Genomic DNA, 25,586 nt, shown 5'->3' on the forward strand with positions numbered 1-25,586 from the left:
TTTTCTAGATATTTGTGAGTAAGTAAAAAGTCTTCAACTTTTAGATAGATTTACATATTCTTCTTAAAGACACTTATATGTTATTCCCCAAGGGAAAATACGAGTGACCTAAAGGGTCTTTGTGACTACGAGTCAATAGGCGAGTAGTGACAACCCTTAGGTCATGCATATTTTCCGGCAGAATGAAGAAAGATATTGGAGAATAACATAATTATACGATGTATGCCAGTATTATCAAAGAAAAATTTGGGAAAGTAATGACAATTTTGAATGTTTTGACTCATATTTCGAACACACCTGAACCAGTGAAGTAGCTAAGACACGTGTTGTCTTGACATAGATGCACGTTGTTGTGATGTAGAACAACCACAGTATGTATTCATTGTTTTTTGTTGAATCTGGCTCATGCATGGTATAATATACAATATGGTTCCCTACTGTTATTGCACTGTGAGAATAATAGCATAAACACCAGCACAAAAACATGATTTAATCAGAAATCACTTGGAGTTGAGAATTGATCTCATCTCATCTAAGATAAATTACCAGTCAAATTACTAATATCTGTAACATTACCTCCTTTTCTTGTTGCTTCTGGATACCCTCCCTCTCCCTCTCAGAGTTAGCTAAGGCTTTCTTCAAAGCTACTAGCTGTTGTCGTAGTAAGATGACCTCCTCATCTGCCATCATGGTTATTTCTAGGTAGTCTTTCTTACATCTGTCAGCTTCTTGTCTCAGATTATACACCTAGTACAAAGCAACACATAGCCTTCAAAAGTATGTCTAACTGTTAGCATCTGTGTTGTAACTGTTAGTTAGCTACTTTGTTTGTTTGTTTGCTTGTTTATTTGTTTGTATGATTGACATCATAGCCTTGTCCCTATGAATCACAGCTGAGGAGTGACTAAAACTCTGAATTTGAAAGTATTTTCTGATTTTTAAAACTGAGAATTTTAGATATTCCACTTTTAAAAGAATCTATTCTATTTGGAACTCCCTGTCATTTAATATTTCAATTGTCATTGTACAAAATCCCTGTACCTGGGTGTCAGCCTGTCATTGTACAAAATCCCTATACCTGGGTGTCAGTTTGTCATTGTACAAAATCCCTGTACCTGGATGTCAGTCTGTCATTGCACAAAATCCCTGCACCTGGGTGTCAGTCTGTCATTGTACAAAATCCCTGTACCTGGGTGTCAGTTTGTCATTGTACAAAATCCCTGTACCTGGGTGTCAGTCTGTCATTGTACAAAATCCCTGTACCTTGGTGTCAGTTTGTCATTGTACAAAATCCCTGTACCTGGGTGTCAGTCTGTCATTGTACAAAATCCCTGTACCTGGGTGTCAGTCTGTCATTGTACAAAATCCCTGTACCTTGGTGTCAGTTTGTCATTGTACAAAATCCCTGTACCTGGGTGTCAGTTTGTCATTGTACAAAATCCCTGTACCTGGGTGTCAGTTTGTCATTGTACAAAATCCCTGCACCTGGGTGTCAGTTTGTCATTGTACAAAGTGTCATTTAATGTAATTGTAGGCGTTTCCATTTATCTTGTATTGTATCTGGAGTTTTTGCCAGTTGTCTTTTATTTCTATGTCCATTTGTTTTGGGGTCCACGTTTATAGGTGTTTGTCATCTGTGTGGACTGTCTGACTTTTGTCAAATAAATAAATAAAATAAATAATAACATCATCGGATTGCTTATGGGTTATATCTTGATACCAGGTTAGTGGTTCAGTTAATTGCAAACGGTGCTCCAGTAAGTACAATACCGTGAATACCTTATAAATATGCAGAATAAACTACGTCCAAATGCATATAAACTCAGCTTAAGCCCCTTAAATCGATCATCACTTTAGTGACACAATGTTGCAGTTACACTCAAGCAGCCAGACTCACAAATAGTATTTTCAAATTATTATGATGTTGCACAGACAACTATGATTGTCGTGAATTACATTTATTGATTCATATTTTGTGTTATACGTTGTTGTTAACATTGTTGCCATTTCTGATGAACTCATTATATAGTCATACTTCATACATAATCAACCAATCAGCACGCAGCACGCCGATAAGACAGACGATCAAATCGAAATTTCTTGTGTGATGTAAGTTTCAGTTACAAGTTGGAGTGCGCGTGCATTCTTGTGTGATGTAAGTTTCAGTTACAAGTTGGAGTGTGCGTGCATATAAAGAACAGAGTTCCCAGTGTATACTACTACTTGCTAGTATTGTCATTTCTATTACTGCTGTTTTCCGAACCCCATTTCTATTGTGAGTCATCCACAATGATATTAATTGTAATTTCTGTAAGCAGCAGCTGATTCAAATCTTACCGCATTCTCATAGTACTCCTTTAAGTGTGTTCGTTTCCAATTATTCATTGTTCTCATTTTCATAACCAACCTATTCAGAGAGTTATTCTCATGGCGGATTTGTCTCAGTTCCTCAGCTTTACGCAAATTTCTTTGCAGTGTATCTGCCTCTGTAAAAAAAAGTAAATAATATCATATCTTTTTAGAAACAAGATGTGCACAGTCAAGCAATTTTATACTTATGAACTTATGCATGTAAACCCACACTTTATATACATGCAATGTATACTCAAAAACACACCCACAGAAATCCTTTAAACATATACAGACACATCAACCTAAATACAGATACATACACTAAAACATGTAAATACAGTTAACACACAAAACACACACATGCAGACACACACATCCGTCAAGCATGCATGCATGCATGCATGTGCGCACACACACACACACACGCACACACACACACACACACACACACACACACACACACACACACACACACACACACATACATACACATAGTATTACACATACTTACCTTCCATTCCTCCTGGTTGGGATTTCAGCTTACTCATAGTATCTACAGCTTCTCTTCTGACATCACCAACACTGGTAAACATATCATCATATAGTTGTTTCCTATGCAAGAGGGGCAATAATTTCACCATTAACCAAATCATTTTTTTCAATTCAGAGCCAGAAAACAAAATACAGACTTATATGTAAGGGCAGCTCCATCTGTCAAGAAATGGTTACCTTTCAATCTATTCATAAGTGTATATTGTTTCATCACTAGGTTACTTGTGTCCTTATACACATCGTTCTGTATTCATGGAACAAAGTCACAGCAAATATTCCCTCCCTGATTCAGGAAATTGATCAGTCGGTAAAACAAATTGTACTGGACAGACATTCTGCTAAACTTATATCAGTTGAGTTGACATTGTTTGGTATAAGATTACATAACATAAATATCCTCCTACATTCATTCTACATCCATCAAAGCAAATATTGGGTGATAGATTTTAACTTTACCTGAATTCATCGAATCTTGATTTTAGAGTAAACGATGTAGAGAAGAGATTCTGAACAAGACCATTGTATTCATCTTTGACAGACTCCCTTACATCACGTTCCATAGTCAGGGCTTGCTCTCTCATCTCAGCAATCTTGGCTCGTAAAGATGTGATCTCTGGATGAATTGAAATATTATCAGACAATGTATACTATCATCAGTGTGATTGAATAGTTTCAACCTTATGCTTTGAATTTGAATTCATTTCCATATATGGCTTGAGGGGAGAGTATATGAACGTAGAACAGTGGACTGACTATTCAAAAGATATACATGTATAATAGTAATCAAGCTAGGGTTCAGAATAGGTTCGGTAAGGGCTACAGTGACAGGAATAGGGTGAGAACTCTAACATATTCAAATTTCATGAATGCCTACAGTTTGACATGTTCTTGTGAGTTAGGTTTATCATGCCATTTAGTACGAAGGAAGTCACTTGGTTTTAACCTATTTAACACGATGTGTTTTCAGTGGTTAGCTAATGAGAGGAACTTGTTAAAAACATCAAATAACCAATATTACTCCTTCTGTTCAACATTATACAGCAACTATCTGTTGTCATTGAAGTACATTATAGTTGTAAATAGTGATCACTTTCAAATTGTTAGCCTACAACAAGACTTACCAAGTATAAGTTCATGACTTCTGTCTGCCAACTGACATTGAACTTCAACAAAGGCAGAAGAATTTCCATTTTTGGATGTCTCCTTTAATTGTTTGATTTCCTGTAAACACAAATAGTTTATAGAATAGTTCACGGTATGCTGCTTATCAAAATTAGTTCAACTATCAACTATATGGCAATATTAAAGTGTGCATCTTTTTTCTTTCTTTTTTTTTTTTGGGGGGGGGGGGGGGGGGGATGGGCAGAATATGTGATTATGTTTCCACTATCAAAACTTGGCTTGAAAAGTACTATCATGTCATTTCAAAATAATTTATTCATTTTAAACAGTATTTGGACACAACGTTCCAATCATCACTTTTAAGAATTTAGCTCTCCAGACTTGTAGAAACGCCCCTTAACATGCAACCACACCCATGACACACACAACACCCACATACCCCCCCCCCCCACATACACTACACATTTAGTTTGTAAGTGACAAACAGAATCTGACATGTTTTTATCTTACCTGCTCCCTTTGATAAAGAAGTTGGTGATGATGTCGTAATAAGTTCTCATAATACATGGAATAAGACTCAAAGTTACTCCGTTCTCTCTGCATCACCATATTAGCCAGCAAAGATAAAGATTTGTTGAGTGTTTCCTGTAAACAAGATAAAGACTCAAAGTTACTCTGTTCTCTCTGCATCACCATATTAGCCAGTCATGTTAACAAAATCAAGTTGGATACACCTGTATTATCAAACAGCTAAAATTTGGTGTTATGATTTGCCGTGATATTTTACAAAACAATTTCAGTAACTGTTTTCTTGTAACGTTTTGAATTTTTTGTATGTTTGATGCCATACACATTTTAAATTCTTAAGTACTGTTACATAATATACCAATCATGTGACTTACCCTCTTTATGATAATTTCATCCTCCGATGACTTGGCTTCTGACATCAAAAGTCGACTGAAGTCTTCAGCTATATGAGGTTTAGCTATTGTCATTCTTTCATTCATAACCTGTAAATGTTAATGATATTAAATATTAAAATGCAACTTTTTTTCAGAAATGTTCTCAAAGAGCTAAAATAATATTTTACTGTTCATTGATAAACACGATTGTATCCAACTGTAAGACAGTTACATGTTACAAAAATATATTGAAATTTGTGGACATTATATGCAAATGATATACATGTGTATATAATTATGCAAATGAGTGGCATTTTGAGTGATCATTTTCAATCCAATTTCAAAGTGGTGATAATTTTCCTGGATCTTAATGAAAGTAAGACACATCACAATTATAGACTTCATATCTATGTTGTACTTACAGGTTTCTTCCACAAGTCTGTTGGTAGATTGCCTTCTTCCCTAGCTTTCTCTGAGACAACCAGAGTGTGTTCTTTAGCAATCTTCCTGCGTAGTTCATAAACCATGTGAGCCTCTAGACTATCTAGTAAGCGGATCAATTGTTTAGCTCTCACTTCCATCTCTGAGGCCCCAGCTGGTGCTATCATGGGTTCATCTTCATTGATCATTCCCTCATACAAATCACCCTGTATTCAAAAAACAATATATTGCTCTCATAAATGTCTGTCTATGTTTGATTAGTAGTTGTGATGGTTGAATGGTTAGAATGGCTGACTTGGACTATGCAAGTTGATGTAGTGAGGTTTGGCACTGAAGTTTGTTTCTGAATTGTTAAAAACTCCACTGATTTTGACCACGATTATTGCTGTGATAAGTGTCATTATGTTGATTAGAAGTTGTGATGATTGAGTGATGACTTCATAATTTTTGTCTTCACATAACCACCATTGTGAAGTGCCTCTGATCAACAGCATTTTGGATTTGGATTCTGATTGCCTATAATTATTTGGCAAGATTTAAGCTTCAATGTACACTTATACCTCAGTTTGCCTAGTCATAGACATGGGTACCTGGTAGGACATGACTATAATAAGCATTCATTGACAAGTATTATTAACACTTTGCAAGATTGACAGTTCCCAGGTTTCACTTACCTTGCCATATTTCCTTGCCATGCTCTTTAACACAGGATAAAGGATTTCCACCTTATACAGTTTGCTGTCAACAAAAAACAAAATTCAAGTGTCACAAATTCTGATGATATAATACTTTGGTGATCATATTATTATGCTATGTTATGAGTGATGACTATTGACTGTATTTGAAATGGATTAGTTCCCTGAAATGATGTCAATGTTATTGATCATTGCCTGGGATTGAAGTCTGAAAATGTATTTGTAGATACAAATTAGTCTAAACTCGATCTCTGTATTTTAAGGGAGGTCATTTTCATTATCACATATTCCAGTTTTCAGAAAGACAAAGTAATTGTATAGTTTGGTCACTAGGAGTGCTGTTCTGAAGCAGCCATTAGGACAGAAGTGAGGGCGAGTTATTTGAGGCTCATTTTGTTAATGGTTTCACGTAATGCTATGTGATTTTACCCATCAATTCTTCTCGACATGTGACATTGTACTAACATTGTACAAACCTTGTGACACTTTTTTGCAAGGTGGGTATTACTGGAATATAGCGTATTGACAGTAAATAGACCAAAAACTTTCATTGGTAAATAAAGTATACTGACAATAGCTGAGACAACATAATTATGGGTTGAATTCAGTTATAGCTGACAGCTGACCAGTTGACTGTGTACTTTGTTATTCTTGGATCCATAAAAATACAAAAAAATTCATTATTATCACCAGCAGTGTGTGAACTTAAGGGAAAATGACTACTGGTCATAAGGACCGACATGTAGCAAATGCTGCTGGTCCTTAAGGAAAACTGCTGGTCCATACTCAATGCAGTTCACGTTCACGACCTGTATCTACACCCCCCCCCCCCCATTTACAGATTAAATGATTTTGAACTTTAATATGATACAACATATCTTTAGATATAAAAGTAAAAGAGAGTACAACGAATTGTTCACTATCCACTATTATTTCATAAAATTTCCACTCACAGACTCAAAAAATAAATTGGAAGTAAATTTGGGATTCACAACCAACTACTTTTTGACTCTGTGAGTAGAGATTTTCATTTGTAACTATGAACCCAGAGACTATGAATATTCATTCTCGCATAATCTGTTCCTATAGACTATAGTGGTCTGAGACTGAATGTATTCATTCCACCATAGAAATACATATCCATAGATTGTAGATAATATGGGTGAATGAATCAATAAATCTACATTATCTGCAATCTCTAAGAGATCACAGTCCTCTCCTTCCTCTCTGTACGATTCACTAAATTCTGAATCACATAATCCAAAGTCAGATTCATCGTATGTGGCAACAGCTGATGTAGCTTTCCAACTCTTAGCGAACGTAGACCCACAAATTCATCATAGCAGAAGGTTTTGTTGCATAACTATCCCTCTTGAAAACTGTGTATTTGCTTTATTTCAATTTCCATCCACAGTGACACGGAGCGGTTTCGTCTTCCTTCAGTCTTTACAAATATCAGAAGCCCCCCCTCCCCCATAAAGCCCTACCCGTATACCCTACCGTGGTGTATTGAGTATCGTCACTGGTTGTTTGTGTAAGAAATCTGACCATGATGAAGAGAACTATCATGGCTAAACATGTCTTACAGTGCGAGTTTTTTTTTGACGTGGGAACGTGATATGGTAACTGTACTGTAATGTGTCATCCACTATGTACCCGTGTTTGGCATGATGCAGTAATTTTCCAGATACAACAATGGCAACAAAAATGATACATTTCTAAGTTTATATGTTGATTACAACATGACAGGGCGTACATGATCATATGCATCAAATTGAAAGCAATCAGACTACGCATTTTTTACTGTTTTTACAACAACAAAAAACCTATCGTACTGAAGATATTTTACGAAGTGTACCTGCCTTCTTTATTAGTTAAAACGCCATTTTCAGGGTAGTTTATATGTTTCGGTCAGTTTGTTTTGATCATGGCCACACACATGGGGAAATCCGGTAAATTGATCGGGAAACCCGCTAACATTTACCGGCTTTAATACCAGCCTTTTAAAAAACAGTGTCTGTTTCGTCTTCTTCTTCGGAAGCTCATTAAATATCGCCACATACTTTATAAATACAACGTGGAACTGTCTCAAACACGTTAAACGTTTCATACACTTCGAACGGTAAACCTTACAACAATGATTAAATGATTACGATATCATGGCGGAAAAAGACGCATGCGCTGAATGCGTAAAATGAGTCTGAATGTCTAAGACGTTCTGATTAGACAAGACAAAAATAATTAGAGAAATTCAGCCAATCATGTGTTTGCTAACATAATTTCATAAAGTAAATGCTGTATGTTACGTCATATGTAGACATGATATCAACATTGACAACAACACGAAGCGAGCTAGCTCTGTGTTGCTTGACTTGAACGAGATGTCGAGAGTAAAATAGATAACACAAGATCAGATTCATGTAGGTGAAATTGGATATATCTTTGAATAAATGTTATTATTTACTCCAAATTTCAGTTGGTCATAAGGACCGATACGTTGATGTAATTCTGAAAACCTGTCGGTCCGAACGGAAATCTGTTGGTCTCGGGCCGAAGGACCGGCGTTAATTTCGCACGCTGATCACCAGACTTGGCTACAAGATATCAGACAGAATACAGATCTATATACATGTACATCTTACCAGTACTGTTTGTATAATGTTGGCGTAGAAATTTCTTCAGCTCCAAGTTTTCTTTTTGCCCAGTCTTTCTTAAACACTTCAAGAACCTTCCACAGAATGAGGAATTTCTTGAGTAACCCAAAGGCAACGATTGGTTCCTTGCTTCGTGATATTGGCTTCCTTTCTACCACTGCAACTAAAATATACATGAAAGAACACATTATTTGTCAGGTGAGTCAGAAATTCATTGTTCTGTATTTAATTTTAATTTAGTTTTTTTTTTAAATGCATGATGCCATATTTGTTAAAAATTGGGTTGTCTGTGAAATTATCAGAGTTTATTACCCTTTGATTCCCAGGCTGGTGATAACAGGTGGACAAGCAATGTCAAGTAAATTTGGCATATTATGTAGTCAGATACCATGGATTTTCATTCCTCAAACCCCCAAAAAATCTACGCCTTAACAATTTTTTTCCTCAAAATTTGGTATTGAAGATTTATCAACATTCCAAATGTACATTTATCAGTTTATTAGTCAAAAGCAAAGACTAACTCACATGAATGAATTGATTCTCGTTCTTCCGGAATCTTTTCCTCAGTTTTGGTCTTGGCATTGCCCTTGTCTGTACTGCTTTCATCATCACTCTCGCAATCCATATTGTAAAGTTCATCTGGCTGGCAAGTTTGTAGGACATCTTCCATGAGTAGAGACACTCCAAGTATTTCACCATTAGCAACGTGACGGTCGACATCTTTCAACCCCGCCAAACACAGCTGCATGTTGTACTCTATTTTACGAAACTCCCAGAATTGTGTAGGAAATGGTCCTCTCCTGTTGAAACAAAATATAACATGAAAAAACACTCAGGAATGTGTGTCAGATGGAAGTGGTTAACAAGCAAATAACATTTGAAATTTTTTCAACTCAAGGAGCAAAAGTCTTTTCCCATTGAACAACATACATTTACAATACTCAACATTTTGCTCTGGAAATTGCCCACTTATATATTTCTATGAAAGAATTACAACCACATACTTTGAAGAAGAAAAAGAAGTGTGTGATTAATTACAAAGACTTGTAGAATTGTGTGGACCTTGCCTTCTTCCAATGAACGCATCTGATCAATAATTGGGCCATGTTTAAATGACACTGGGCCTTTGATTAATATGGGATCATTATCCTAACAATCATTTTATCAATTACACAGCCTATACTTAAACAGTTAGCCTTGATGTTACCATCCAGTACTTGTCACTCTTGTTTCGAAAATGTGCTAAGTATACAACATACATATTTTGATGTTCTTCAGTCTTGGCTGATATTTTATACATACATGTATGTAACCCATAAACTGTGTTACTGGTACAGACATCCACTGAGAAGCACAATGCCGTCTGAATCAGACCTAAACTCCCACAAAAAACTTCTCACATCCTTACCTTCCAAGAAAAGCTCTCCAAGGCACTAACTGTTGGGCAGACAAGTCTCTAGCTTCTAGTGGTTCAGGTACGGGTAGATGGCTAGAGTAGACAGTTGGTACTTGTACATTACTTAGATTGGCAAGGGCAAAGTGCATATTATCTGTTACACTTTGGTAGGCTTTGACATTCCTTGTGGATAGATATGTATCACACATGGCATGACGTACTGAAGTATCAAATTCCAGGAACATAACGTCACGACGCAAAGTCAGGTAATCACACACCTAAAACAAAGATAATCAATTAACATTAGATTTGTGAATAAAATAGCTAGAAAACTTACAAGACAGTAGATTTGTGAATGAATAGAAAACTTTTTTGAAAACTTGAAGATTTTTTCTCACCTCTTGAGGATTTGTAGGATCTTCTAGATTATCAATTTGTCTTTGTATTTCTAATAATTCTCCTGAGATCCCTTCTGTACCACCCCAGTCTGCAGTCACAAACTCCATTCTCTTGGATCCCATCCTGTCAAACAATACTCACAAATTTAGCAAATGAAAAGTATGCAACATATGTAAATAATATACTTTCAATTTGCAAATGCAAACTGTTCCAATTCAAAAATCTTGTAATACCGGTAAGTAGAAAGTCCTACAACAACTTTGTAATTTCTTATACATTTTGTATAAACAAACAAACTACCTATGATGATGATTGACGCAAACTCACATAAATGTTAAATTGTATCACACAACCGACCAATCACACAACCAACCAATCACACAACTGACCAATCACACGACCAACCAATCAATCACACAACCAACCAATCACACAACCAACCCATCACACAACTGACCAATCACACAACCGACCAATCAATCACACAACCAATCAATCACACAACCGACCAATCACACAACCGAGTTGAGCCATTGCTCTCCACAAATTCTTTTTTTTTTATACTTGTAAAAAAAACCTTAGCAGGAAAACTGATAGAAACTATACTATTATGGTACAAGTCTTCTCTGGCTTACCTGGCATGTGAGCTTCCAAGCTTGGAATATGCACATAGATAATGTAGTATGTCATGGACTGCAGCAACTAGTTGTAATGTTAGTCTCAGAGCTCTTATACAAGTATCATTGTCCAATGTTTTAAACATAATTAATACTTCTGAATGATGTGGCACAAACCAGAGATTAAGTAGTGTTGTGCCGTCTGAGGATAGTATTCGTTTTGGTCTTTTGTGAATTGTTCTAGAAATAATACAGAAAGATGCGTCACTGCATTGCTGATACATTAGGAATTAGAATTTAACCAACGTTAAATGAGAAATAATTGGAACTTTTATAGGCCATTAGCTGTAATTTAACAAGCTTCCTGCCAGTGCCAAAATTGGGAACACAAACACATCATTACTGATGAGTCACAGACAGACAGCGTATTCAAACTTTCCCTTTATACAAGTAGTTTTTCCTAACAAGTAAACTATTTCAATGATGTCTTAATTTGTGGATGACCCAATTATTTCTCATGTACATGACTTTATATTTTCAAAAACCACCATAAAAGTGGGAGGGATGAACTTAAAAGATGAGTAGAAACTTATATTCAAATGAATGAATGACTGGAAGCTTAAGTACTATAATTGTGTCTTTTACCTGGGATCAGTTTCAAGTCCTTTTTTATCATCTTTGTCAGTTTTCTTTTCATTGGGTAATCCAAATAAGAAGTGTGTCCGTCTAGTTGTTGGGAATTCCTCCAATAATGTCACTGTACTGTTTAAGTATGCAATGATTTGTCCACGCAGAGAATACTGGGATATACGACGTTGGAAGCGCAGACAAAACTTCGAAATTAAACTCCTGTTCAAAAACAAGAAAATAATCTGTCATGAGATTTGAATTCTTTGTCTATGGCTCATTGACCTTGAACTATACTCTATCAAGGTCACAACCCTGGCAGTTATAACATGAGACGTACTCACCATATAATGTTCATATATGGCAGAGATTAAAAGTATGTTTTTCTTGAATGAAATTCTACTGTAATCATTGTTCACCAGAGGTCAGCAAAACTGATAAATGCCATTTTGATGATACACAGAGGGTACATGTAATAAATGTATGTCGTGAGATTGGCATTGACAAGCTTGGATTGACACAAACTGGAACTATTTTTGTGGTAATGAATATAACAGGTTCAGTCAATGAGCCACCAGGGTATAAATATACAAGGAGTGTAATTCAAGTTATAGTTAATGACACAAACCTTTTCAGTTTTTCTACTTCATCATTACTTTTCATGAGAGTACCCATACTTTGTTTCTTGGTAAGATATTCATTTAGCATCATATCTCTGGATGGTACCTATAAAACAGACAAATCAGATGAAGGTATATTTAAAGCAAACAGTGAAGAATCTTTAGAAAACTAGAATATTGTACACCTCAGCAGTCTTTGTCTTTTAATCTCACATAGTGTTGGACTATACAGCTCAATACAATTCATGGAATTATTAGAATTCATTTTGGTTTTGAAGTACATGTAGCTGTGATGTGTCCCTATTCGAATGAAATATCTTTTCAATCTGTATAATAATGTACCAATTGAACAAAGCCATCGATGTCAAGTAACTCTTTGGTGATGTCTTCTGTATGATTAATGTCTCTTCATAGAATTGTCATCTGATAGAAATTCATTCACAAGAATGAATTGGATTTGGTCAATAGTGGAGTCCTCAAAGAGAAGAGGAGTCAGACCAATATATCACAAGTATACTACAGGTACATGTATAATACTGCTAAAGAATTTTGCAAAGCTGGTAGCCCTGTGCTATTTGAAATGCCAAATATTCCTTGTAGATGAAGTTTGAAGACTCTGGGTTTACATTAATAAATGAAAATTTCTACTCTGTCAAAAAAAAAAATTAGAAAAGAAATCCCCAAGTTTTGCAGCTGTCCTTTCAGATATGTTTGTAATAAATATTTTCACTTGAAATACCACAATACTCTTTACACTTGTTATAATGATAATTTTACAGCAAACGTGCCCTATTTTATGACGACGGGGTATTGACCCAACATATCAATCTTTAATAGACAACCTACCTTCTCAAGTTGTAGAGATACAAATGATTCTGGAGATCTCTTGTGTCTTTCCATACCAGTCTTTAGTTTTGCTGCAAAGACTACAGACGACGCCATGGATTGGACGTTGACTGGTCCTGATGCCATACTGGTTGTCATGGCAGTCAGAGAACTCTTCTCACTACGTGAATCTGATGGCGACTTACGTCCACTGAGACAAGTAAAGAAAACATTTACAACATAGCTTTTGAAAAGGACATGGTTATCTTTGTTTTGTAGTGAAATATCTTGATATTAATAGTACTCCAGTTGTTGAATCATATAAGTTCTAGTGTATACGATGTATGTACATTGTGTAGAAGGACCGACTTTAACCAGAAAATGAAACCTCAGTTACAAAGTGGCGGCTTTTAAACTTTATTAACCAGTTTTTCTGTACAGATAATGTAATCAAACTCAAACACCAGCATAACTTTGCAACATATTGAAAAGTATCATAATACTGTGCTTTATACACTTGTAAGTTATAAGTTGGTTGGAAAATGTATTAACTATGAATCAATTAGTTTTTTGAAAAGTGCAGAATTGAAAGATGTATTTAGTCCGAAAATACATGTACTTTGAATAAAGAATAGTCTTATCACTGAAAAAGGTTAGTTGTTTTGTTGGCATGCAAAGGATTTTTGAAGCACTGTTATACAGCAAAATATGTATTGAAAGTAATATTATATGTCTCCCAAGTAATGGTGTAGCCATGGTCAACATCTTTGCAATCTCTCCCCCCCCCCCCCCCCCAAGTTCTGTACTATATTTCCATAGATTCACCTATGTAGAAATAGATTCCCTATATGGAACAAACGAAACTACCAGCACTTTCACGATTATATTGCAAACAAACCTGGAACAACCAGGTTATTTCAAATAATAATATCATGTTATGATTCAAAATTTTGTTTTTCAACACATATCAGTAAATAAATAAATAAATAAATGAATGTGTATTGATCTATTCATCATCATTTAGTGAGACTAATGTATACTAAACCTACAAGAATCTATGACACCTACCTCTTGGTACTATCTGATGGTGCTGAGACTTCCTGGAAGTAGGAACAAGCATCAGCTTGTTGTACAGCACTAAGTAAGGCATTCTTCTGTACAACCTGACATTGTACAGCTGTGCGTAGATTGTCAAGTCCATTACCTTCCACCATCTGTAGAATTACACAGAATTCATAATATGACATCAGTGAACCAGAGATAGTCAGATTATTTTCTTTGTTCTTTGAACATTTTGTCTTTTTCCTTATGGACAGTTTCGATACTTAGTTGCGTCAGTAGATCTTATAGTATTGTATGACAATAAATACTTTTTATACATGTTATATGATAGGAATAGTTTCACCTGCATTATGAAGGAAATGGAAATGTACAAAGATTGAAATGTGACATGATCTCACCCTGATAAAACCATCTCTGTTTCTGAATGTAAACATGCCAACATTTTTCTCATCAAGTTCTTGAATTGCCAAGTACAGGCTTGATGGTACATATCTGGAAGGAAAGAATAACATACAATGTAGATAGAAAACTAGAAGTACTATCATGACATGTTGCTCATTTCATTTCACAATAAAAACAACAGTAACTTATACTCATTGAACAGCATTGAATGAATGGAAATACCATGTATAAACTTGACTATGCTGCAATGAATTCTTGTCTTGTACCAGAAGTACATAAATGTGATTAAATAAATTGCACACGTAAACCCACATTATGTACTGTCAAACACACTCACACCCATCCCCTCTGTATTGTTTGTGTACTGAATAAGACTTTTTAAGAGTCTGAAGGGCTGAGAGGTCTTCCTCATGTCACTAACATCACAGCTAGACCATCAAGTGAACTCCACAGTCTATGCTATTAATATGCAGCAGAAAATACTGCAAGTACAAGTACACTCTTGAGCACCCACATTGGCACTCAAGTGGCATTGGGTTTTGTTATTATCACATAATTATGTTTCTCAACAACAGCAAATTTCATACTGTGCAATCATGTGATTTTGTGTTCAAGGAACGATTGCACCCTCATATGCATACATGTATGCGATAATGCTTTCAGTATAGCACTGCAGTGCAACTACCACTACATTGTGCAAGTAATTGCTGGTACATATATTAAATAATATTACTGTACAGTAACTACTACAACTACTATGTCAAAGTGCTTGACATCTTGTTCATAAGTCGAAATGAAACGAAGGAAACACTTATACATTAGCCATGCATTAATTTCTTGTAACTGACTCCTTACCTGTCTATGCTACTGTCATCTTCTTGTAAAGCTGTGATAAATACTGGTGGAGGCTGATCAGCATTCTCTTTAAACGAGGCAAACTCAAACTGGACATAGCGTAGGTACAGATGAAACTCTTCAAACCCCATTTCAAATGCATGTCTCTTATAGAGATTGGAGAGAATCTCTGTTTCCCAGGCTGCGTCTATGAGCCTGTGTCGTTGTGTGACAGTATCCAGTAGTCTACACCATATGTTGAGTAACTCTGTCTGCTTCTCTTTCTTACTTAGCTTACCACCACTGGTTTCTCTAGATTTAAACACCGATTCACCTATCTCACACATGAATAAGGGATCTTCAGCAAAAACATCTGCAAAAATCTACAGGATGAATCAATACTATCATTATCACTGCTCACAGTCAAAATGTTCATGTTTTGATTGTTTTAAACAGTTTTAATAACAGGAATTCTATATACCTTTTTGAAAACCATCAACTTTTGTTTTTCTTATCAAAACAACTCATTCAATCAGTTACCATGGTAAATAGCTTCTGATCAAAGTCTGCAGATTTGACATTGAAATATTTGCTTCAATTCATTCTATCCCTGTGTTTACAGAAAGGTGGGATGAACTTTGGCAAAAATCTTTACAATGCCTCTCATTGAAACATACATGTATGACTGAGACTTACATCTTTCTGTACTTGCAGAGAAAAACTATTTCCCATAACTTGTAAGGTGTCCCACTCTTTGTGGGCAAGTTCTAGAAGTTTCTTTTCAAGTCCAATGGCTTCTGTCACTGACTTTGGTTGGTGGGTGTAGTACAAATCCTAAGAAAGAATGAGAGGTAAACATATTTACATTTACGGAACGGTTTAGACACTGGTGGGATTTCATAAGAAATAAAAGCTACAGTAGGGTTTGTAGAGCCACAAAGGAGTTGATTTGCATATTGCTGTATGGATACACATCTCAGTTTGTAGGTGTTGTCGCTTGTTTTGATTACTGTGTACCAAAACACTGGGACACATCATGAGTTATATGACCATTTTCGAGAATCAATAGTTTATGGTAGTATTTTCTTATATATTTGTGAACTTCCTGGGATAGATTTGGACAATCCTAGCATCCTCATACATTTTAGCAGGTCCAGGATATTTTGACATTTGTATTTTGATCATACATAATCTGCCTAACACTATGCTTCAAAAATCTTCCAAATGCTGAGAGTGAAAATCTTTCAGAATGAGTCTTGACTAAAATGACTAAAAATGAAAGGTAAAATACTTACAAAGAATGCTGTACTTAGACACACAGGTAATCTACTGGCCAAGGCTAGTGATGGATGGAACTCTAACATGTAGACATGTTTCAAGGCTGGCCTATAAAATAAAGAACACAGACTGACTTATTATTGTGGCTCAGCTACATCAATATGAATCAGTCTGCACAAGCCTTAGAAGGAGAATACTACTTTTTTGTTTAAAAAAATTCAAAATCACTATAATTTCCTTTCGACAGGTTCATAGTATTTCTGCTAATGGTAGTGAGTAGATACATTCCCATAGTATATGGCTTTCCCACAAAAAAGATGGTTATGTACAAGATTATGAAGATTATCTAGGTTTTACTTCGTTAGTAGGGTTTCAAAATCTTAAGAAAAACACTGCATTCAACATATTATAGTTATGGTGAGTTGATCATTATAGAAATTGAAATGTCATAATTGAAAAAATTGTCATGATCAAAGTTTTGGAGTTATTACTGAAAACACATGATAGTAGTTTGATAGTACTGGGTAGCTTCTTTTAATTTGCAGTTTAATGAATATAGCAATTACATACTTTGATGGCTATAGTGGGCAGAAATACAAAATGAGGCTCAGTCTGAATTTGGAACACTTGATACAGTACTTGATAAACTTGGATTACAGTAGTCAGTACAGGGTAGTGCCCCCCCCCCCCTCCCCCATTCGATAATGATAAGGCAAGCATATTTATGCCCAAAGGTACTAATAGTAGAATGACAGTTGGACTGACTGGCAAGTTATCCCCATAGAGGGTGCACTCCATGAATTTCGCAATGTCTTTATGTAACATTTGTCAAACTACCAAATGTCACTTACATTTATGGTGAGATAGACAGTTGGAGAGCATGTACAAATGTACCAGTGTTTTATTTAAGGGCAGTAAGTAGGTAAAATCTACCGAGGTTCCCACATCATTTTACCAGGGTTCCCCACCTAAACTATGATACATTGCATGGGAAGCACTACCAGTTTTACCTCTTTCCCCCTTTCTGTTACCGGGGTTCCCAAACTTTAGCAAAAACACTGTGTACGGATCAACAACATTGATTGTAAACAACAAATTTTTAGGAACTTACCGACTGAGATTCAAGGCAACTAACTGTTTGGGTACAATCTGATGTGGCAGACCAAACTCTGTATCACCGTCTCTTGTCACTTTCTGTATGTACTCTCTCTGGTCATCAATCTGTCAATCAACAAACAAACAACAATTACATGATAAGTCAACCAACCAACCAACCAACCAACCAACCAACCAACCAACCAACAAACAAATAACCATGTCAGATAAGATGTAAAAGAATACACTACAATGTAGTCCAGAGTGAAAACTTCACTAGACACATATTTTTGGAGTTTTATATGTAAGTTTCATGCATCCAATAAGAGAAAAGAAAAGTTACAAATATATGCCAATGACCTTAGATTAAAAAAAATATTTAAAATGCATTTTATCAATAAATATGGTCAATAAAAATGTTCTTGGCTGTGATACTGACATTACTACTCTGACCTGTTGCCATGGACCATTCTGGAATGAACTTATTCACTCTTATAGTGTAACCATGGAAACTAATGTGTTCTGTCACGAATTGTCTTAAATCTGGTTAACACAAAACTATCCTGATACGATGTAGACTTAAAGACACTCACTACATTAAGACTGAAGTGTTTTGATGGACACTGACCTGTTTATCAAGCATAGACTTGACAAGACTGCAGTGAAGACGTAGACACACACTTTCAGCTCTGTATGTCTTCACAAAGTATGCTGCATCAAAGTCAAAACGAGGTCTCTTGTAGATGATGTTAGTGATGACTTGTGTTAGTTGCCGCTTTTCTTGCATATCAAACACATTGTGATAGGCTTCCACGTAACAGTCAAGTAACTGTAATACAAAGAGAATTATACACATATCAAAACTTAAATACCTATTACATACAAAATGTAACTAAGCCTTTACAAGGTTGATTTTAGATAGACGTAATATCTTTCATACCAGCTCATCTATTTAGGTAACAGTTCGGACAGTGTCTCAACTGCTTTTTTTATTGTAGTTATTGGACAGTTCTTTTGCATCAACATTTTCCTTAATAAGTTAAGATAATAACTGTAAGAAAAGACATGTTAAAACAGAAGACATCACAAACAGTAAAGAAATCTAAACTGGTACTCTGTTTTCTGATAAGATTTGAACCAGCTGAGGTATGATTAACAGATTGCACTATACAGTGTGGTATATTATAAATCCATTATTGAATACCAACTAGTTTTGCCTGAACCTCATATTCAAAATAGTAAAATAAATCTGGAAAAATTGAAGATGGAAAAGAATTTGTACCTGTCGTTTATTTTCTAAGTAGGCTGCTTCATTTGTCCACAGATCTAGAAGTATAGCAAACCTATCAACTTGTTGATGACCATACATGGGCATGTCAACATCTCCAGCTGGTAGACTCTGAAACATAAACAAATACTGTTATACACAAATATATTTTGTTTGAGTTGTTTTTACACTTTACTATCACCCCCCCCCCCCCCCCATATCCAGCAATAACTGCATACCTCACTGAACTCTTTTGAACACATAGATTGTATGACAGTGCTATTATACACATATTGCCTGGCTATGAGTGCACTAGTTGACCACAAAAGCAGTTATATAGCAACTATTTCCTGAAGCTGAAAGCCTCGGGAAACAGTTTCCTCATAACAGCACAAGAGGTAATATAACATCTACTATGAAAATGTTGTTATAAATATAAGTAGTATAAATACTTCTCAGTATCTACATTTACATTTTAAATGATGTATGGTGTATAACCACTGAACAAGTGTATCAATTCAAGTATTAGTCTCAAACCAAAGGATCACAATTTTGAAACCAAGATATATGTACACATTCTGAAACCTTTCTTACTTTAATCACTAACTATAAAACATCTGTATACCTGTCGTTTTCTTGCAGAGTCTGCCCGCCTCATACCAGCGACACCATCTACACATCTATTCTCTTTATCTTTCTCTATGAAGTGGGTGGCTATCAGTAACAAATCTTTCTCTAGATCCCTGCAAATAGAAATGAAATAACCACACAATATAAACACCATATACTAAGTTCTGAATACATCTACAACATGATTTCAGGTAGAAGTCAGGATCATTTTCTTGTCTATACCCCCTTTACACACATAGTCCTCTTTCACATGTATACATCAAGTGCTACCAAGATGTAATTGATACACTGGGACAAATTTACACTGTGAGATATGTCATGTCACTCCGCTCTATCTGTGAAAGGGGTTGACTGTTGTGTGAGGGCGCCCTGTCACAGCATGCATGTACCTTACAGACTAGGACAAATCAAAACTTTTGCTTACACACACAAGTCCATGAAAGTCTTCAGCAGCAAAAGTTTGGTTAGCATGTACTTACTCTAGATCTTTCAATGCTGCATCATAAATTACATAGTATCCTCTCTGGTCTTGGACATGCACTTTGCCCTCTTCAAGTGTATAGAAGTCATCATGGTTTTCAACTTCAGAGAATTCCATAAATTCTGTTTCACTGACTCTGTAATGTACAGTTAGCGTTACCAAATTAGATATATTCACATCACATGTAATATGACCATGATGAAATTGCCACATGTATTGAACTTATCAACTTATTTTGAATTGCACATATTACATTTCCTTGTAATATCATTTGATAATTTGAAGGATTTAATAACAAGTGTATTACTACCACTAATAACAAAATCTAAACTTATTTCATAATACAAATGTGTGTCCTTGTCAAGTGTTGTGAGCTTAGCTAACAAATACAATACTCAGACTCACTTAGATTTACATGTACATATCACTTTCCTGAAAGCAAATTGGCAAACACTGTTTAATGCCCCTCATTGTTAAATTATTACAAGCAACATGTCCTTTCAAGATTCCCCCCCCACCACCACCACCACCACCACCACCACCCCCATTTTCACACTATGTGCTCTACTTACTTGTAATCAGCCGGCGTATAATGCAGGTAGTGATGTGATCCAAGACCACCTCCACCATCCTGACCTCCTTCACGTACACCAACTCTATGATTCTGACTGTAAGGTAATAGGGAAGGTTAGGTGAAAGGTTTACAAAATACAAAATTTGCTTTGTTGACAGTTTGCACACATACAGGTCCTAACAATTTTTGGACATATAGTATTGGCTATTTTAATATACACACACAAACACCCCCCCCCCCACACACACACACACACACAAAAGCAGGCACAGTACCTCATTATACCTGTACTTGCCATTTGCCAACAGAAAGGGAAGAGGACGGGAGAATCTTGGGTCTAGCAGTTTTTATATCATTTTTGACCAAATCAAATGGTTTGCAGTATGATTACCATTAATAAACAGCACACTTAGAAATTACAAGACGACTTGATACCTTAATCATTTTATCCAGGAATAAAGCACTAATATGGCAATGCCAATAACAATCATGATCTTACCTGGTTCTCTTCTGTTTACCACTCTCCAAAGACAGACCACCATCATTGATTGTCAGAGTTCTCTCCACAGAGCGAAAGTAATTCAGAATACTCAAACACTGTCAGATCAAAATGAAATAACAGTCTTTATAAACATGATGTATCAAGAGTAAATCAGAATTAATTTGAAATTCATTAATTCATCATGTATTCTTTTGTCATCAGGTATGTGACGGAGATTCACTCTCGCGTTATTCTTTTTTTTACATTGTAAGTTCTGCAGCACCAAAGCTATGTATTCTCATTAAACGCTAAGATGCATATTATGCTATGCAAATGTGGACTTGCAAATGTTGATATGTGCATATGCAGATATAATGCAACTGAATTCCTTCATTATGTAGACTGATCAGAGAATAAATAGTGCATTTTCAGTTCAAATGAACACTTCAGTCTAAATCCAATTACATGTATCATATGCTGAGAACTTGTGATTTATTTACACATTATCATCACCATCACCATCACCATCATCATCATCATCATCATCATCATCATCATAGTACCACTTCTAAATGGGTGATGTCTCATTTTGTGAGATTCAGGTTGAGGTGTTCAGATTAAAAGAGGAAACATTAACACTGACTATGTATACAAAAGAGGATACACAGGACAAGACAACTAAATCAGTGATACCAAATGAAATAATGAAAACTAATCTTCATAACCTCCTTCTTGGGTACGAATTCAACAAAATTGTCTGAAGCCAAGCTGTGTAAATATTGTGATTATTTTATATACTTACACTTCGTTGTAGATCTCGTACTCTTAGATGCCGCAGAGTAAGAAACGATAGATAACCACCCTGTATCATGGTAGGATCTTGGTGACTTTCATCATCGTCGTCAAGTCCTAACATCTGCATTGCATTGAAATAGTTGTACTCATCACTGTTGTTACGTCGCCTTCCTGTCGCACTGCCAGATCTAGACCCAGCTCTAGATGTCCGACCACTGAAATTGACATTGTCTGTATCTTTCTCATCAAACTCCACCACTGTCAGATCATCTTCCTTAGCGTGTCTGTAGTAGAGAATATAATGACAGTGTGACACAAACTCTCAGGTTTCCCCCACAACTATTATAAAATATATACACTGCCCCCAATATGGATTATGCCTTTACGATCTGATGATAATCTGCCTGACATAAGGAGGGCAGATAACATCCTAATCTGAGGTGAAAATGCCTATATTGCAAGCCATGTTTTTATTAAAATGTGAAGTGAATGTTTATAGGGATATATATATTTGATTTTCGTATTGATGGTTTTCATCTAGTTAGATTGCCAAAATATGAGAGTATCTTGTCAGGATTTACATGAGGTACTAGTAACAGGTATGCTTTTTTTGTATATTGATTCACCTTTATACTAAATAGTACTGTCTGGGAGGCATGTCTCGCAGTCCAAAAGTGTGTGAGTAAATGTTCACCAAAATTTACACTTAATTTATAGACTTACCCACTATACAGATCTAGCAGTCCAAAATTGTGTCACTGAATTAATGTTCACTAGACAAAATACATTACATTATAGACTTACCCACTGTACAGATCACTATTCAAGTAGATTTTCCTCCAAATACTACTGGTATTAGATGCTGCTTTGTGTGACGTGACTGATATAGGTTGGGTTGTAGGTGGATCTCTTACAGCAATGGCGTGTTGTTTCAAAGCATCCTGGACTTTCTATATAACAAAAACCATGACAGACAGACAGACAGAAATCACTGACAAGTGTCAAATTTCTACTAATATCTATCAATTCTATTATCAAATATCAAAATATCTTTTTGGTCCATTTTATGCAAAAATAAATGGAACTTCACCTTTTGGTTTTTCTGGACATAAAATTACAATCATGTATATAACATTATTTAAAACAGATATTACACATAAATTAAAAACTGTCATTATACACACTTTAAAATGGTCAGATGGTCACCCACTGACAGAATATGACCAAAGTCTGGTATCATCATTTATATACTGAAAACATTACCCAAACTACAATAATCTGTTTGAGTGACCTCTCACCTCTGCAACAATGTACAACCCGCAAAAACACCAGTGCGCTTGCTTGAATGAAGTGAACCGAGGAAAGACTTCACACCAAGGACATTATTAGGTAAAACAATAATACAACTGATACAACAACAGGGGGTGCCTCAGTTGTATGAAACTTGTCTCATTCCTACTTACCACAAGCAGGCAAATGCACTGGTGATTTTTCATAAGTTGTAAACTAATCATTATATTGATTTATGCTCACATGTACAGCATTGTATATATACCAATATTTTGACCTCATAATAAAACATTATTACAACAAATAGATGCGCATATTCAAAGATTACCATTTACGTATTTGAAAGTAAATGAAATTGTAACTTATTAATTGACCCCAAACATTTGAACTTTTGAACTATAACCCTACACTTAATAGGACACTTGTCTGTTGTCTTTTTCGGTAAATTTTAAAGAGCCCTTCATCTTCTAAACACACATATTTGTCATCTGAATCTGTCCTTTAGGTCACATGTATACAGCCATGCAGTGTAGTTGTTAGGTACATAACATGTACAATGTATCTAAGTACAATATCACACTATTGATATATGTTACTTACATGTATGCCTTATTGTACATACATCTCTCAGTACAAACTTATCTACTTAGTATTACATGTACATGTTCCTGCTATCACTCACCTAACTACTCATGTACAGCCAATGTCTTCTGTGATGTCATTACCTGTACTGTATCTAGCCTTGCCTAAGTCACCCCTGGCGATCCATCTGTCTCTCTATGTCTATATTCTAGTCTCCTAATTGACTTGGACAGTACTAAATTCCTATCCTGTCTGGTATAATGTTAGTGAATATCAATTGCATGATATCAGTATCTCTATTCAATCCATTCTAAACCTGTTCTGACATTGTCTTTCACACCTTTAGAAGATCTCCTGAAAGGAAACTGTCCTGGCCTTATTCTATATGTGCTAGTGCATACATATGACTCTAAAGTCCAAGACTGAACTTTGATGTTTTGATTTGATATTCAAATGATGAACAGTTAACTGTTGATAAAGTTGGAAACTGATTAATCACAGCTTGCTAATACAAAATTATGCACATTAAGATGTAAATGACACTTTTGACACACTAATGCAATCCATGACTTGATCAATTCTACAAACAATTAGGAAAAGATGATAGAAGGATCTTGATATGGTTGGGATTCAGTTTGCACAAGTATCCATCAGTAGAAGTAGGTGCACAAATATGTGTCATAATAGGCTCTGTTGAACTCAAAATCAGCCCTTATAATGTCAACACTAAGTCATTTTTTAATCTCATGACAAACTTCACATCAACAATCAACGTTATTTATAAATATTATGTTTATATACTTACAGTTGAATCAGTGACCGTCAGAAATCTAGACTGTGCTTGCAATAGTAAATCTATGTTATTCTTTTGCCGTAGTTTTGTCAACATCTTCTCTTGTTGAGGATCTCTTTCTGGTCTAATAAACACACGATATAAATATAATATTAGAAAATATAAATTTATTACATGTATCATATTTCAAATGGTTGCAATGAATTACAATAATGTTTTGATTATGTGAAAATGTAGTTTACATATCATTTATGAAACCCACTGCATTTTGTCTTACATTGTATATTGTATATATTTTAGACAAAGCATCACTAGTACATGGAATCAAGTAGGTTTATTATTCAAGACACAAACACACACACCTACACACACACGCGCGTACACACACACACACACACACACACATAACTAACACACACACACACACACACACACACACACACACACACACACACACACACACACACAATGTACACACAGAGTACATTTTACAATCTCAAGTTATACACACATATTATTCTTACTTGATTTTGATGAATGACAACCAGTTAGATTCTTTCTTCAATGCTTTAGATGGGCTGTCTGTCCCCCACATCTCAAGACCAAGCTGAAAATGAACAAGACAAAGTGGTGGATGTGTAGTATAATGTAAACAATGGGATGAATGGATGAAACTTGTACAGTTTTAGTGTACTTCTATCAAACTTCTACCAAATAAACTAGTGATAAGGGACAGATTCAATTGTTTTCACTGATAAACTCTAATGCATGCAAGCTACATTTTGTAATAATAGTAAAACTGATGAATAAATTTCCCTAT

At 35.5% G+C, this 25,586-nt stretch overlaps 1 protein-coding gene across 1 annotated transcript in view; it reads right to left on the reverse strand.

Moving 5' to 3' along the window:
* LOC144436648 (uncharacterized) overlaps positions 1-25,586 on the reverse strand; it is a 44,892-nt gene that overhangs the window by 7,603 nt on the left and 11,703 nt on the right. The window contains exons 10-42 of the mRNA XM_078125490.1: positions 25,291-25,373; positions 24,779-24,890; positions 22,906-23,051; positions 22,109-22,385; positions 21,325-21,422; positions 20,824-20,919; positions 20,250-20,387; positions 19,766-19,883; positions 19,156-19,272; positions 18,502-18,702; positions 17,890-17,999; positions 16,796-16,886; positions 16,197-16,334; positions 15,522-15,883; positions 14,663-14,756; positions 14,271-14,416; positions 13,224-13,413; positions 12,386-12,483; positions 11,776-11,979; positions 11,149-11,370; positions 10,513-10,636; positions 10,127-10,392; positions 9,244-9,518; positions 8,707-8,881; positions 6,044-6,107; positions 5,351-5,575; positions 4,929-5,036; positions 4,537-4,671; positions 4,026-4,125; positions 3,361-3,517; positions 2,864-2,964; positions 2,338-2,486; positions 577-747 (exon numbers count right to left, since the gene is read on the reverse strand). Coding sequence (XP_077981616.1) covers positions 577-747; positions 2,338-2,486; positions 2,864-2,964; positions 3,361-3,517; positions 4,026-4,125; positions 4,537-4,671; positions 4,929-5,036; positions 5,351-5,575; positions 6,044-6,107; positions 8,707-8,881; positions 9,244-9,518; positions 10,127-10,392; positions 10,513-10,636; positions 11,149-11,370; positions 11,776-11,979; positions 12,386-12,483; positions 13,224-13,413; positions 14,271-14,416; positions 14,663-14,756; positions 15,522-15,883; positions 16,197-16,334; positions 16,796-16,886; positions 17,890-17,999; positions 18,502-18,702; positions 19,156-19,272; positions 19,766-19,883; positions 20,250-20,387; positions 20,824-20,919; positions 21,325-21,422; positions 22,109-22,385; positions 22,906-23,051; positions 24,779-24,890; positions 25,291-25,373 — 5,091 coding nt within the window. The remainder of the gene's footprint in view (positions 1-576; positions 748-2,337; positions 2,487-2,863; positions 2,965-3,360; positions 3,518-4,025; positions 4,126-4,536; positions 4,672-4,928; positions 5,037-5,350; positions 5,576-6,043; positions 6,108-8,706; positions 8,882-9,243; positions 9,519-10,126; positions 10,393-10,512; positions 10,637-11,148; positions 11,371-11,775; positions 11,980-12,385; positions 12,484-13,223; positions 13,414-14,270; positions 14,417-14,662; positions 14,757-15,521; positions 15,884-16,196; positions 16,335-16,795; positions 16,887-17,889; positions 18,000-18,501; positions 18,703-19,155; positions 19,273-19,765; positions 19,884-20,249; positions 20,388-20,823; positions 20,920-21,324; positions 21,423-22,108; positions 22,386-22,905; positions 23,052-24,778; positions 24,891-25,290; positions 25,374-25,586) is intronic.

The sequence above is a fragment of the Glandiceps talaboti genome, chromosome 1 (assembly GCF_964340395.1).
Source record: "Glandiceps talaboti chromosome 1, keGlaTala1.1, whole genome shotgun sequence".
In the NCBI taxonomy this organism is placed as follows: Eukaryota; Metazoa; Hemichordata; class Enteropneusta; family Spengelidae; genus Glandiceps; species Glandiceps talaboti.